General features: G+C 42.4%; 1 protein-coding gene across 1 annotated transcript; it reads left to right on the plus strand.

Moving 5' to 3' along the window:
- The first annotated feature begins 10,958 nt into the window (after window positions 1-10,958).
- Window positions 10,959-14,164, plus strand: H2BN1 (H2B.N variant histone 1). The gene is made up of 2 exons (XM_006154370.2): window positions 10,959-11,171; window positions 13,827-14,164. The coding sequence occupies exons 1-2, from the start codon at window positions 10,992-10,994 to the stop codon at window positions 14,007-14,009; spliced, it is 363 nt and encodes a 120-aa protein (XP_006154432.1). The 5' UTR covers window positions 10,959-10,991; the 3' UTR covers window positions 14,010-14,164.
- Window positions 14,165-14,251: the final 87 nt, after the last annotated feature.

The following is a 14,251-nucleotide window of genomic DNA, read 5'->3' on the forward strand; positions in this document are numbered from 1 at the left end:
GGGACAGGCGCTGGGATTGGGGCGGCGGCGAGCTGCGACGTAGCAGAAGGTGGACTCGGGTGTCCAGGATGGCAGCCGCCTCTGGTGCTTGGTAGATGCCACCAAAGTTACAGAAGTAGTGGAGCTTTTCGCCAAGATTTTTTTTAGGAAGAATTATTTTATTTAACTTCATTTATTTACTTATTTTAATGTGACCAGAGAAGACAGAGGGAGAGAGAGAGGAAATGAGAAAGCAAGCCACCAGGTTTAGGACTCCAACCGTGGTTGGCCATGTGGGAGTTCAGCGCCCTTAACCATTTGGTACCCTACTGGGAAACCCACTCTGCTCGCTGTTTACCCATCCTCAAAGTGGCGGGTCAAGCACAGACTGAGATGGTAATATAGTAGCACGAAGAAAAGCAAGCTAACATGGGGGTTGGCGGGCACACGGGAAGTGCCCAAAGCTGTTCTAAGGGATTTAGAAAACTGAAGTAACTTGCCACATCGCTACCAAGTGAATGAGCTGCAATTTCACGCAGATCATTTTGAAGTGGCTCTCCATTTTGAACTCCTCTCCATATTGGAAACTTGCTTTTTCCTTTTGCCTGGAGTAAACAGAGTGATTAACATTCCTACTGTCTTTGCTAAATAACCCGAAGCTCCCTACGCTAAGATGTTCCTTAGTGATGTAATCATGTCACCAGACCCCTTGCCCTGAGCCATGAAGACATTAAGATTCCGTTGTGTTTAGGTAGGGGTGGAACATATCCTTAGGAATGATTAACCTGCTTGTTTAGCTTCTGTAAACTGCTTCTGCATTGCAAGCCCCTACTCCCTACCCTTCCTGCTTAATCAATAAAACTCCAATAAATTTGACTGTATCTGTCCTCTTATTTCCCACTGTGTCGACTATAACAATTTGACTTAGGAGCCCCAGCTCAGGCACGGCCAACAGCCTCTGTTCTCCAAAGGTCTCTTGTACCTTTCGCTCATTTGTGCATGCCATCAAACATTCCCTCTTATTATGATTAAGTTCTTCATATGTGTATGTATCACCTCTCAGGATTATTATAGGTTTCTTGAGCACAGGATCATGTCATGAACTTCTTGATGTCCTTTTTGGTGTGTACCAAGCAGCTATTGTACTACTTGCACATATAAACATGAAATCCATGCTGGTTCGAAGGAATGGAACGAATTACCTGTGTTCTCCAATTTATAGACATATTGGTTGAGCGTGGAAAATTCTTTTACGAGTTAGAACACATTTTCTCAATAGAAATACATTATAAATGACTTTCTAAGGCTTCTGCACCTCTTTCATCCCGTGTTTCTGTTAGGACTATCTTCTATTGCAAAATCAACCAGGAAATCTAGAGCACTCCAAGGACCTGGCTAGGCTTCAACTCTGTAGCTGAATTTGAAATAAGACAAGGACCTCACTCAAAGCTTGCTTCAGTTGCCAACAGCCCACACTTGCCAAGAGAGAGGAAGACAGCTTGATCACCTCCCAAGGGAGCATCTCCCAAGCACTGGCACAGAGAGAGCTGGGTTGCAGTCTGATTGCCATTAGCAGCTCTCCTTCTTCAGAAGATGTGTGTCTGGATCTCAGTGTCCATGTGTAGAATACGAGCTCTAGGCTAGACACTTCCAAGGTAGGACTGCCTTTTGCTTGGGTCATTTGTGTGGGTTGGTCACTGGTTAAGCAAGTGATTGCACAGGGCACAGTTGCATTCCTAAACTGTGTGTGTGTGTGTGTGTGTGTGTGTGTGTGGTTTAACGTAAGCAGAACTGCATTCCAGAAAAGGAAAGAATGAAGTATCAATTTGTGTGCTCTTTGGAGAAACTAAGGACCATATAACTCCAAAACCATTGGTAAGTGCATGTATGTGTATTCTTAACAAATCCTGAGCCCTGGGTTTGTTAAGGATTAAGGTGAAATCCCAGGCTCCAAATAATATCAAGGTCTGCCAATGATGAAAGGGTTACAGAATTGTACAGTGGACAGGAGCTATAGTGAGATACAATTTCAAATGACTGAAGGAAGAGAACTCTCGTTTTAATATCTTGTACAGAAGACCAACATACACACACAACAAATGCAGAGTTTTGTTTTGTTTTGTTTTGTTTTTGTTTTGTTTTCTGGAGAGGTTTTTGTTAAAGGGCGCATGCGCTCACCAGAAAGACAGAGAGAGACAGAGAGACAGAAAGCAAGAAATCACCCCCTGGGGGATGGCCACGCTGCAATCCCTTCTCCTCCATTCTCCTCTCAGGATCTTGGGCACGCACACGCACCTGGCGTGAGTTTAAGCCACCGGGTCTGGGACTCAAACTGTGGTCGACTACATGGGAGTCCAGCAACATAGCCATTACACCAACTGCTGGTCCCAATGCAGAGGGCATTTTATTAATTTATTTTATAAGCCCACATTAGTATAAAACCAAACATTAAAATAAAACAAAACTCTTGATGAACCCAAATCTGTCCATGGGGCTCTATGCTGTTTTAAATCAACACCAGGATTTCAATTTACTTTTGTATTTGTTTTGGTTGTACTATATCAAAGAAATTCTGATTCGCATAGCTAAACAGCAATTCATCTTTTGAGCAATTTCACATTCAACCTTTTTTATTTTTATTTTTTTTCTTGTATATTTTGGATATAAACCTCTTATCAGAAGTATAGTTTGCAAATATTTTCTCTCGTTCTGTAGGGTATCTCATTACTCTATTGCTTGTTTGCTTTGTTACTTTGTTGTGCAGTTTTATAGTTTAGTATAATTCAATTCACCTAATTTTTCTTTTGTTGCTTGTGCTTTAGGTATCATAACCCCCCCCCCGCCAAAAAAATTACTGCCTAGAACAATCACAAAGCTTTTATTCTGTGGTTTTTTCCCCTAGTAGTTTAATAGTTTTGGGCCTTACATTTAATCTTTCTCAGTTGACTCTTGTGTATAGTGAAATATAAGATTGCATTTTCCTTCTTCTGCACGTGGATATCTAGTTTTCATAGCACCATTTGTTGAAGAGACTTTCCTTTCTCCATTCTGTGTTCTTGGAACCTTGTCAAAAAGCAGTTGACTATAAATGCATGGATTTATTTCTGGGCTCTCTCTGTACTTTTTCATTAGTCTATTTTGTCTGTTTTTTTTTTTCTTTTTCTTTTTGCCAGTACCATGCTGTTTGCTTACTACAGTTTTGTAGTAAATTTTGAATTCAGGAAGTGGAATACCTTCAGTTTTATTCTCTTTTCTCAATACTTATTTGGATATTTGTGGACTACTTGGCTATTTGTGGTCTTATAAAAATTGTAGGATTGTTTATTTCTATTTCTGTGAAGAATGTTATTGGTATTTTGCTAGGGATTCAACCTTTTTAAAAGACCACACACAGCTACAACCTTACATTTATGAGAAATCCAAATATATACTGAGATGGCAAGAGAGACTAAACACAGAGGTCTGCATTCAAACCTGGGACAGGTTAGCTCATTATTCATCTTCTTTGTGATAAAATTAGAATAGAAAACACACTTGTATGTTTTTGTTACAGCCTAAAATACACTAAAAATGAAATAAAAGTTTTGAGACACACTGACGTGAGTCTCCATATATATTCTCCTGAAAAAAGCTACAATATCACATACTTACGAAAAATACATAAACTGAATCATGCAGAAATATCACACAAACCCACAATAAGGGACATTGTGAAAAACAACTGAGTTGTACTCTTTAAAAATATTACCAATATGAAGACAGAGGCTGAAGCACTAGTACAGGTTAAAGGAGGCCAAAGAGACATCATAACTAAAGGCAAGAGATGATCCTAGACTGGCTCTCTAACCAGGAAAATGTAAAGGACAATTGGTGAAATTCAAATACAGACTACGTATTAGATAGTAGTGTAGTGTCGATGTTAGTTTCCTGACTTAGATCATTGTACTGGGGTCTGGTAAGAGAATGTCATTGTTTAGCAGATACCTACTAAAGTATTTAGGAGTAGAAAGAATAATGTCTGAAACCATTTGGCAAAAATAGCAATAGCAATAGTAATGAGAAGGAAGACAAGAAGAAGGGTGTTTGGATATATATAGGTACATAAAAACAAATGGACAAAGCAAATGTAGTAGGATGCTAAAAACTGATAAGATACTTTTAAAATACATAGGAGTTTTGGGAGGGGAGAGTTTCACTGTTCTTGGAAATTTTCTATAAGTTTGAAATTATTTGAAAATACAATTAAAATCAAAATGATCTAAATTTTTCTAATATAAAATAGTTTATTTTTTAAATACCAAATAATGCTTAGAAATGGTTGTCGCATTATAAGTTTGTAGACCTTCCAGAACTGAAAAACCAGTAGCTATTTTTTAAAAGAATTATTTATTTAATATTATTTATCCACAGAAAGAGAGAGAGAGAAAGTGAGAAAGCAAGTTACCAGGTCCAGGACTCGAACCGTGGTCGATCATGTGGGAGTGTCCAGCACCTTAACAACCATGCCACCTGCTGGTCCCACTAGCCACAATTTTTAAAAACCTGATCTGAGGTATCTGTTACCCTGGTGGCAGAGGTATGCTAGCAGATTACAAACCACTGGATAGGCAACTCTGAAAACAAAAGTAAGTAAATGTTTACTTTCATTGTCCCAGAAAAGGTACATCCTATTCTCTGCCTGAAATTTTCTTCTCTGCTATTCCACCGCTCACTCCTATGTGCTAGCTAACTTCTGTTCATCTCAGCCTCGACATCACTTCCTCCAAGACTGCTGCTTCCGTGATCTCCTGAGTCCAAGGTGGCTGTCCCGGTTCTGTGTGCCCTCAGCACCTACCAGGTTGCACTTGAGCCTATTGTTCATCCCTCTGGCTAGTTCATAAGAGCCGTGAGGGATGGAAGGCAAATCTGCTGTGTTCTTGACTGCAACTCTGGCACCTAGTAGCATGGTGAAGCTTTTTCATGAATACTTGCCTGATCAATGAAATGCAATGGTCAGTCAATGTACGAGTCAGAAAATGTGAAGCTGTGAACTCATCCTTGTGGTAGATATCCGGCATGAAAATTAGTCATTGTACACGATTTATCTCACTCTCATCCCCTGCCCCTGGAAGCAGATCTCAGGCTGGGTTTACCTCTTCTTTGGGGCCAGGCCTGTGTTCACAGTGGACAAAAGCTGCTGTTCCAAAAGCCTTTCTGCAGAGACTAACAGCTGCAGCAGATCTGCTTGGGTTTTCCACGAAAATCAACTCTGCATATTTCATAACAAAGACTTGCTCCTGTTCTGCTTTCCCAGAATGCTTGTGGGCTGCCTCACTTTCCTATCTATCCAAGGAATTGACTACTTCTTTCAGCATGAGTTTAGCAAGACAACCAAGAGGGCCAGGAAAAACATACACAAAATATTCATTGAGCATTTCTAAAACATTATTTATTTAATTTAATTTTTTGTTATTATTTATTTTTCAGTTTTGCCAGAGAGACAGAGAGAGAGAGAAAGTGAGAAAGCAAGCTGCCAGATCTGGGACTCAAACCATGGTCAGTCATACAGAAGTCCAGTGTATTAACCACCGTGCCACCTGCTGGGGAAGTCCAGTGTCTTAACCACCGTGCCACCTGCTGGCCCCTCAAGGGCCATTTTATAAATTTATCTTATAAGCATAAATTATTATGGAGCAGAAGTAGAAAGGCAAATGTATATTGCCAAATAACTTCAGTATATACTCACAGCCATATAGAGATGCTTTGCAACTCTGCCTTAGAAATTTCCAAAACATACTTCCTCCTCTTTAATGCATAAGGTTGAATTTGAACTAAGAAGGATATATCAAAGTTACCATATATACTCTCTTTGGTTTCTGAAGCCTCAGTTCTGATAATAAAAGCAACTCTAACAATTGCCTCTCTGATGCCATTGATGGTTTTTGACTCCCTGTAGCGCCCCTTTTATCCCACACCCCCCACTTAACATTCTATAGATCTCACAGGACAGAAGAAAGGCAGGCTTCATGGCAGGGGCCCATAAGCCACCCTGAATGTTTATAAAGTGACTTACAAAGTTCGTCTTCTCATCCCTATATTAACAGCAGAGGACAAGCCTGCCAATTGCTAGAGACTTGGCTCTGGATTCTAGGGATTTCTAGGGATTTTTTTCCATCTGTTCCTGTGACACAGATGGATTTACCTATGATAGTGTTGTGTTGGGGACAGATGTTTTGGCTTGGTTCTTTGGAATGGCTATGATACTGCAGACAGAGTTTCTTGTTTGTTTGTTTTTACCATAGGGCACATGCACTTGCTGAGAGAGACAGAGACAGTGAGAGGAAAAGTGAGAAATCAGTCCCCGGGGGGATGGCCACATGTCAATCCCTTCTCCTCCATTCTCCTCTTGGGATTTCGGACACATATGCACAGGAGCTTAGCATGGTTGGCCATGTGGGAGTCCAGTGCCTTGGCCACCGCACCACCTATTGGCCCCGACAGAGCTCTTTTTAACTACTCAAACTAAGCACAGAGAAGTTGAGAGATGAAGGCTGAAGTGGGGAAGGGGATAGAGGGGGAAAAAAGAAAGAAGGAGCTGCCACTACAGGGGTCTCAGGGTAGCGGGAGACAGTATCAATACACTGGGTCTCCATCTTTACATTTCACCATCCTTTGATGAAAACGTGTGGATTATCCCACCTGAGACAAACCTATCAAGCACATACACAAATCAATTGGCAAATGGACCATCTCCTTGTCTCCACCCCGGAGGTAACCTCTCTGTGGACCCTAGGAAAGGACCCCTGAGTTAAGGGATTCCACCACAGACTTAGTCATTGACAAATGAAGGAGAATTTAAGCAAGCCATCACCATCAGTATCCTGTGAGTCACCAGAGAGGAACTGTCCCAATGTCTCATCCCCTGTGTGGGTGGAGGAGCCACAAATTTAAAGCCACAGCAGAAATATAGTCAGGTCATGTTTTACCCTCATGCCACACTGTTCAGCCCAGGTCTGGGAGGCAGACATGGCCTGGAACTGCCTTCAGAATTATCCCTGCTTGTGATAACATAGTTTCTGGCTATAAACATTTCAATGGAATGCATCCTCTTTTCAGATTACAGAGTGCTTATCATCCTGGGCTGGAGTTTGCTGTCCAGGAAACTCCCTAGCACAGAGATCATGCTCTCTTCTGGTCCTTACGTCCAGGCCCTCAAGCTGTGCCTAGGTATTTCTTGAAGAGTAAATGAAAATTAATTAGCAAGTTAATTCACTAGTAAATGGATGTGTATAAATGTATTACAGGTAGAACATCCATAATCCAAAAATCCAACATGTTCCAAAATCTGAAACTTTCTGAGCACCAACATGACACCCCAAGTAGAAGAGTCCACATCTGACCGCATGTGACAGGTGGCAGCCAAAACACTACAGTATCAAAAATATTGTTTAAAATTACTTTCAAGCCATGGATTTAAGATGTCTATGAAACATAAATGCATTTTTCATTTTAACTTGGGTCCCTTCACCAAAATATGCATTCTATAGATGCAAATATTTCAAAATATGAAAAAAAAAATAGTTTTGGTCCCAAGTATTTCAAATAAGGGATACACAACCTGTGTTATATTTTAAGGGTTTATGGCCTTTTTCTAGGATACAAACTAGGCAATTACTAAATCTCAAACTACCCCAGACATTGGGATCAGAAAAATTGAGAGTGTGATAGGAATCCATGTAGGGGGAAACAAATTTAATTCATTGGTATAAACTTCAGTTTTCTCTTTTTGGAAGGGTTTTTTTTTTATTTTTTTTATTTCATGAACTAGACAGACAGACAGAGAGAGAGAAACAGAAGCACTGCACCCCCAGTGATCCACCACCAGCTCCAACTAATCCCAGATCACAACACACACATGTCCAGTGTATGAGGTCACAGGATGCAAACACAGAATCTTCCCTACTGGGTTAACCTCACAGAGCATCATGTTTTACCCTCATGCCACACTGTTCAGCCCCCTCAGCTTCCTCTTTTTTGTTTAGAGAGAGGAATTTTTGCAATAGGGCATGGACACTTGCCAGAAAGAGACAGTCAGAGAGACAAAAACTGAGAAATCACCCTCCGGGGGGATTTCTGCAATTCCATGCTGCAATTCCTTCTCCTCCATTCTCCTCTTGGGATTTTGGACACACACGCACATGCGCCCAACATGAGTTTTAAGCTGCCAGGTCCAGGACTCAAACCATGGTTGACTAGATGGGAGTCCAATGACATAACCATTATGTCACCTGCTGGTCCCAGCTTTCTCATTTAAAAAAATGTATTCATTGTCATTATTTTTTTTTTTTTTGAAAAAAAAAAAAAATGTATTCATTGTCATTATTATTTTTTTTTTTTGAAGTTGACCAGAGAGAGACAGAGAGAGAAGGAAAGTGAGAAAGCAAGCTGCCAGGTCCAGGACTTGAACCTCAGTCAACCATATGGGAGTCCAGCTGCCTTAACACCACACCACCTGCCACCCACACTTAGGAAGAATTAGAGTTGCAGACACAGAGTAGGTAAAGTGAGGAATTTTTTTTTTTTGAGAGGTTTTTGCTATAGGGTGTGTATGCTTACTGGAGAGACAGAGAGTGAAAAATCACCCCCCGGGGGGATGGCCACGCCATAATCCCTTCTCCATTCTTCTCTCAGGATCTTGGGCATGCACGCACATGTGCCCGGTGTGAGTTTAAGCCACCGGGTCCGGGACTCGAACCACGGTCCACTACATGGGAGTCTAGCAACTTAGCCATTACACTAACTGCTGGTCCCAAAGGGGGAAATTTATTAAAAGAGAGGAGAGGAAAAAGAGAGCTCCCAAGAAGGGAAGGGTCCCAGAAAATGGGTTGCCAAACTTCCTCGTTTTAAATAAGGATGATAAAAGCCCATCTCTGAATATTCAAACCATTAAATGAAAGGACATCTATGAAGTAGTTAATATAATTCAAGGCAGGTAGTAAGCACTCAATAAATATAAGCTAGCATTTCCATTAGTATAATTGCTTCTTTTATTTTCAAAATGGGGATATTACTGGAAGATAATCATTTATTGCATAGTCTTTTTAGAAGACTTGTATTTCTAATCAATGCTCGTGAGTCTTCTGAACACCCTGTAATTTTCCTCTGCTGAGTTTTGTGATTCCTACTGGTAATTTCATCTTCATTTCCACGCATAGCCACATACCTTACACTTAGCAGGGGATCGACATTTCCTGAATAGTTTTGAATGAGTACACACCGACTAGCCAGGCCCTCTGTGTTATGTCCCCACTGCAACATCACATCTGCTCTGCTTGTCCTTTCTGGAATGTTCTCCAGCATCCTCCTGACATAGAGCACTGGTTCAGTTCCCTCCTGGCCTGACCCTTCCCATTTCCTCATCTCAAGTGGTGAGTGTCATCCATGAGACTTGATGGTACTTCTCAGTTTGTGTCTTTGCAGTTAAAACGTCTGATTCATTGTGTCGCATAATGATGCTCTGTTCATTTACGGCATTGTAAAGTAGGGTGGTGATGAGAGAGGAGGGTCAGGGTATGAGAGGAGGAGTGGAGGTGGTGGGTGGAGGCACGGCTTTGCCTACCAGGCGGTAGAGAACGACCCTTTCCTTTCATGCTCGTTCCTTTCCTGAACATAGAGGTGTTCTGTTTAGTTTTTGTTGTAAATTCAGACGCTAGTCAGTGTTTTTCAGGATTCGGAATTCAGGATTTGGCAAAGAATATTAAAGAAATAATTCAGAAGAATCAAACCTACACTATGGATAAGTTCTCTATATGAAGTTCTCTACCCGTGAATACAGATAATACGTGTAGTCACTACAAAGAGCACGCATGTGAAACAACTAGGATTGTAGGTCTCCGGTGTTCAGGTTTGGAAGCAGCGGAGCAGGGGTTGAAGCACAGATGCCAGGGCTGGATCTGTTGCTCACATAGTCACTGTACGTGACCCTGGGCAAGACACTAAAGCCCTCTACCGCTCGTCTCTCCATTGTAAAGTGATAGTACCTGCCTTGAATCTCATCTCCTATGGCTGCTCTGATCCTGAGATAAAGTATGTCAGGAATTTAGATAGGAGCCTGGGGCACGGTGAGGGCTCTAAGCTGACAGTGCTACCATCCACCGGTGCCCTCCACCCAGGCTTTGATGCCACCCATTATCAGTGGTGCGGGGAAAGAGCGGCTGTTCTGGTGTGGCTCTTCTCTTCTTTTGACACCCTCGTTCTCCGGTGTCCTCTTACTTCTTGGTGCAAGTCAGACTGGTCACTTCCTTGGAGCTAAGCTGATAAACTAATTGCAGAGTTCATGCCCTCTCTATCTACACTTTCTCAGAGCTCAGTCTTCAAGGTGCAGTGATTTCCTGGCTTTCCTATTCATGCTTTGTCACCCGAGTTCTTAATTGCTATTGCATAGCCAGGTATGTGCTTGTCTTTCTAGCTCTCTCCCAGTGTGAATAAGAATACACAGGGCAGAAGCAGAGCAGCGGTGAATAGCTGCCTCCTAAGCTCCCCCTCACATCTCACGTAACTGCTTTGGGAAGGTTGTATAGATCCATGACTCCCAAATCTGGCTGGCCATTAGGCTCACCTGGGACTCCTTAGAAAGCTGCAGCATCCAGTCCTTTTGAAGTGAAATCTCAGTGGCTAAGAACCACTGTAATAAAAAATACCTGGGGTTAGACACATTTTTTAAAAGTACAATTTCTGAGCTGAGTGTTGCCTGGTAAGCTCATGGTCATTGCATCAAAGTGGCTTCTCTCCCTTCCACATGGAATACAGCAGGAGAAAGATGACGGTGTTGAGTTTCCTGTTTCGTGCTCCTTTCAGCAATGCAACACAAGCCTGCTTTAGACTCTACACCTAATATCTCTTAAGGATTCTGAGAGCCTTCATCTTCTGCAGGTGCAATCACTGATTTCATGAGCAGAGCGTGCCTTCCAGCCCGCCCTATAAAACCTGTGGCTGGTACTCTGAGCTAGCAGTGCGAGAGCTGAGTCTTCAACATGTACTTCATTTGCTTAAATGGCCTAAGATTCCCTAGGAAGAAGGCTGAAATTTATACCAAAACCAAGAAGAAAAACGACTGTGCCAACTTGGCTATTGGGAAGAAGAGGAAGAGGAGAAAGGATAGGAGGAAGAAGAAGGAGGTCTACTTTAGTTACATGGGGAAAATCCTAAAACAAGTAAGTTGGAATTGTCTTTGTGGAAGCTTGGGATGGCCAAGAGAGGTATCACGTTAGTAGCTCTGGGTATATTGTTGACTTCATCTTATTCTAATGTGGGAGTCCTACACACATGGTGTTCTTGAACAGTTATGTGCAATCAGTTTCTGTAACCTGGATCTGCTAATGGCTGCTGTCTTCTCCCACTTGGCTTTCCTTCTGTTGGCAGTAACTCCAAACACCTGAGCTCTTCATACCTCTCTGTCTGTTGACAGTCTGTAAACTGATTCTTACATACCCCCTCCTTTTCTCATAGAGGGGGTATTCATCACCTACTCTGTCCTGTAACTTTGAAGAGTTGCGTATATTAGGTTTTCACTCAAAGGCTGATATTTAGAAGGTTCCTTAGGTGGGTAGTCACTCTTAGCCCTTCCTGCCCACCTAATCTCACCCTGCAGCCTACAAGTCAGAAAAAAGAACATCAGGAAAGTCTTTCTTTCAAAATATGGGGAGAGTCAAAAGATGTAAGGAGATTCCATGAAAGACGTGCTAGGGCTTGATTTTGAATCTTACTTCTTCATGACAAGAAGTAAGGTTGATAGCTCACATGTGCCATTGTACCAAGGTGCCCATATGCCAGTAGGATCGTTTGGAGCCTGTTCCTTATCCTGGGAGACAAGGGGAAAAGGAGATTATGGAAAGGTGGGAGAGTAGAGAAAGTATTTGATATGATAGTAGAGCTTCCCAACCATAGCATCGTGGACATTTTGGGGAAAGATAACTCCGTGTGGGGATTTTGCATACTGTAGGATGCTAGGCAGCATCTCTGGCCTCTACTCACTAGATGCCAATCGCACCCTCCCCTCCCAGTTGTGACACCAAGTATATTCCCTGGAGGACAAAGTCACCCCGCAATGGAAGCCATTGCTGTACAGTCTGCATTTGGCTGGAAGGCCTACCATCCCATAGGAGCACTCGCATTAGACAGTCTTTGGGGTATTTCCTAGACATCCCTTTCCTTCTAACAATTAGTCTTTACATAGCCTGTCTTTAACCACCTGTGCCTGGCAGGTCATGTCTGTTTCCTTGCACCTCTGAAGACTTGGGTCTGTGCCTGGAATCAGCTGCTCAGGGCACTGTGAGGATAAAACAAGGTATTGGCAGGATAAAACAAGGTATTGGCTGGATAAATGGATTGAATGTTTACGTGTGTTCAATAGCAGGGCTGCTGTGGGAGCTCATGAAAATGGCATGGTTTCTATAGAAAGGGTCTCATGGTCCAGCCTTGGTGATAAAGCAGTAATGTAAAGCTCCATAATATTGAAGTCATCTGGGAGGGTCCTCTTTTAATCCTGAGGTCTCCCTGTGCATGTCCGTGCCTGTCTATGATCCATGTTGGCTGGGAGTTGGATTGTGGCATGAGAACCCTGTTTTGGGTGCCCTCTCTGTTTCCTTTCATGGAAGAAATAAATAAAAACCTTTTAAAATAAATTCAAAAGTAAAGAGATTTACAATCCTGCAGTAGGAGGGGTTGTTGAAGAAATATTTCTAAATTATTAAAATCAGGAAAAAAATTCAAATCTCATTTGAAGCCTTTCCTTACACACACACACACACACACACACACACACGAAATAAACTGAGGTCAGTGTGAGAATACGAGTTGCTTAGTGATAGCCAGGAAGAGCTAGGGTTAGAGCACTGGGCAGATAATTCTAGAATGGGTTGTATTTAAAAAATAAAATATATATATATTTATTTAATTCCATTTGTTATTATTTCTTTAATTTGACCAGAGGGAGACAGAGAGAAAGGGAAAGTGAAAAAAAGCAAGCTGCCAGGCCTAGGATTCAAGCTGCGGTTGGCCATGTGGGAATCCAGCACCTTTAACCACCACACCACCTGCCAGCCCTGAGTGGGTTCTTTTTACTGTATTCACTGTCTCTGACTTCAGACAGGGACACTGATGACATAAGGCAGACCTTGATATGGGCCATGAAAGAACAGAGAACCCTGGTCCTCCGAGGGAGGAGGGACTCAGTAAAGTTGTGTGGACCCCAGATAAGCAAGAGGTGCACTTGGGGAGGAACCTTAGGGGACGAATAGGATGTGAAAACAAGTGGGCACATCAGTGTGGTAGGCCGAGACAACCAACAGCTCAAAGACACAGGGTCACATGCAATGAAGAGCAGATTTTCTAGTTCAGTTGGAGATCAAGTGGGCATGGGAAGTAGCAGGAAGGAAAATAGGCTGGAAATTGAGAAGTGTGAAAGTAAAATGCCCAATATGAAATATATAAAATACAAGTGTGAAAGTACATTCTGAACTACAGTGATATGTTCCATCTTCAGGAATCATTGGCTATGAATTCCAGTGCCATTAGGAAGAATCAAGGCATCAATGAGACAGAGTTCCATCTGTATTATCCAAACAAGGGTTATCTTTCTCACCAGCTACCCCCACCCCTGCCCTTTCCAAGAGACTGTTAGGTACAACAGCCTGGTTCCTTTCACCATGTTCACACCCTCACCCCCACTGAGTGGTTTGGGCTGTCCCACCTGGGCACACATATCCGCAGGAGCCAGAGGTACTGGGTGTTGGTTTATGAGACCATGAATCAATCGTTCACTATGGAAGCGTCACTGCTGTCTTACCCCTGTGCCATTTCTCTTCTAGACCCATCCCGACTTCAGTGGGCGCTCCTGGGTCTTGGACGTGCTGGGCTCCCTGGATGGCTGTCAACTGGAGTGGGTTAGTCTGGAGGCGTTCCGGCTGTCCTTATACAACCACAGAAGAGCTGTCACCGGCAGAGAGATCCTTGAAGCCATCAAGCAGAGAGCCTCGCAGAAGAGCTTTTGAATAAATGAAGTTGTTCTGAATGGTGCTGTTGTTGAAATGACTGTACTTTCTCCCAAAAAACTGGATATGCCAGGAGGCTGGTTTGGAAGACTAGGCATCTGATGCAGCAAGTGCTCCTCAGGAGTTTTGGTGCTGCGCATTGTCCTCTGGGTCCTGTATATTTAGCTTCCCACTCTCTTTGTGAGAAAAAAAAAAAAAAAAAAAAAAAAAAAAAAAAAAAGGCATTTTCTCCTATTTTTGTT

The sequence above is a fragment of the Tupaia chinensis genome, unplaced genomic scaffold (genome assembly GCF_000334495.1).
Source record: "Tupaia chinensis unplaced genomic scaffold, TupChi_1.0 Scaffold000407_1, whole genome shotgun sequence".
Taxonomy (NCBI): domain Eukaryota; kingdom Metazoa; phylum Chordata; class Mammalia; order Scandentia; family Tupaiidae; genus Tupaia; species Tupaia belangeri.

What these genes read in the sequence shown, in the direction of transcription:
- H2BN1 (XM_006154370.2), top strand. Translation starts at nt 10,992, where the DNA reads ATGTACTTCATTTGCTTAAATGGCCTAAGATTCCCTAGGAAGAAGGCT. An exon ending in TGGGGAAAATCCTAAAACAA is followed by an intron (nt 11,172 to 13,826) that starts GTAAGTTGGAAT and finishes TTTCTCTTCTAG; the next exon opens with ACCCATCCCGACTTCAGTGG.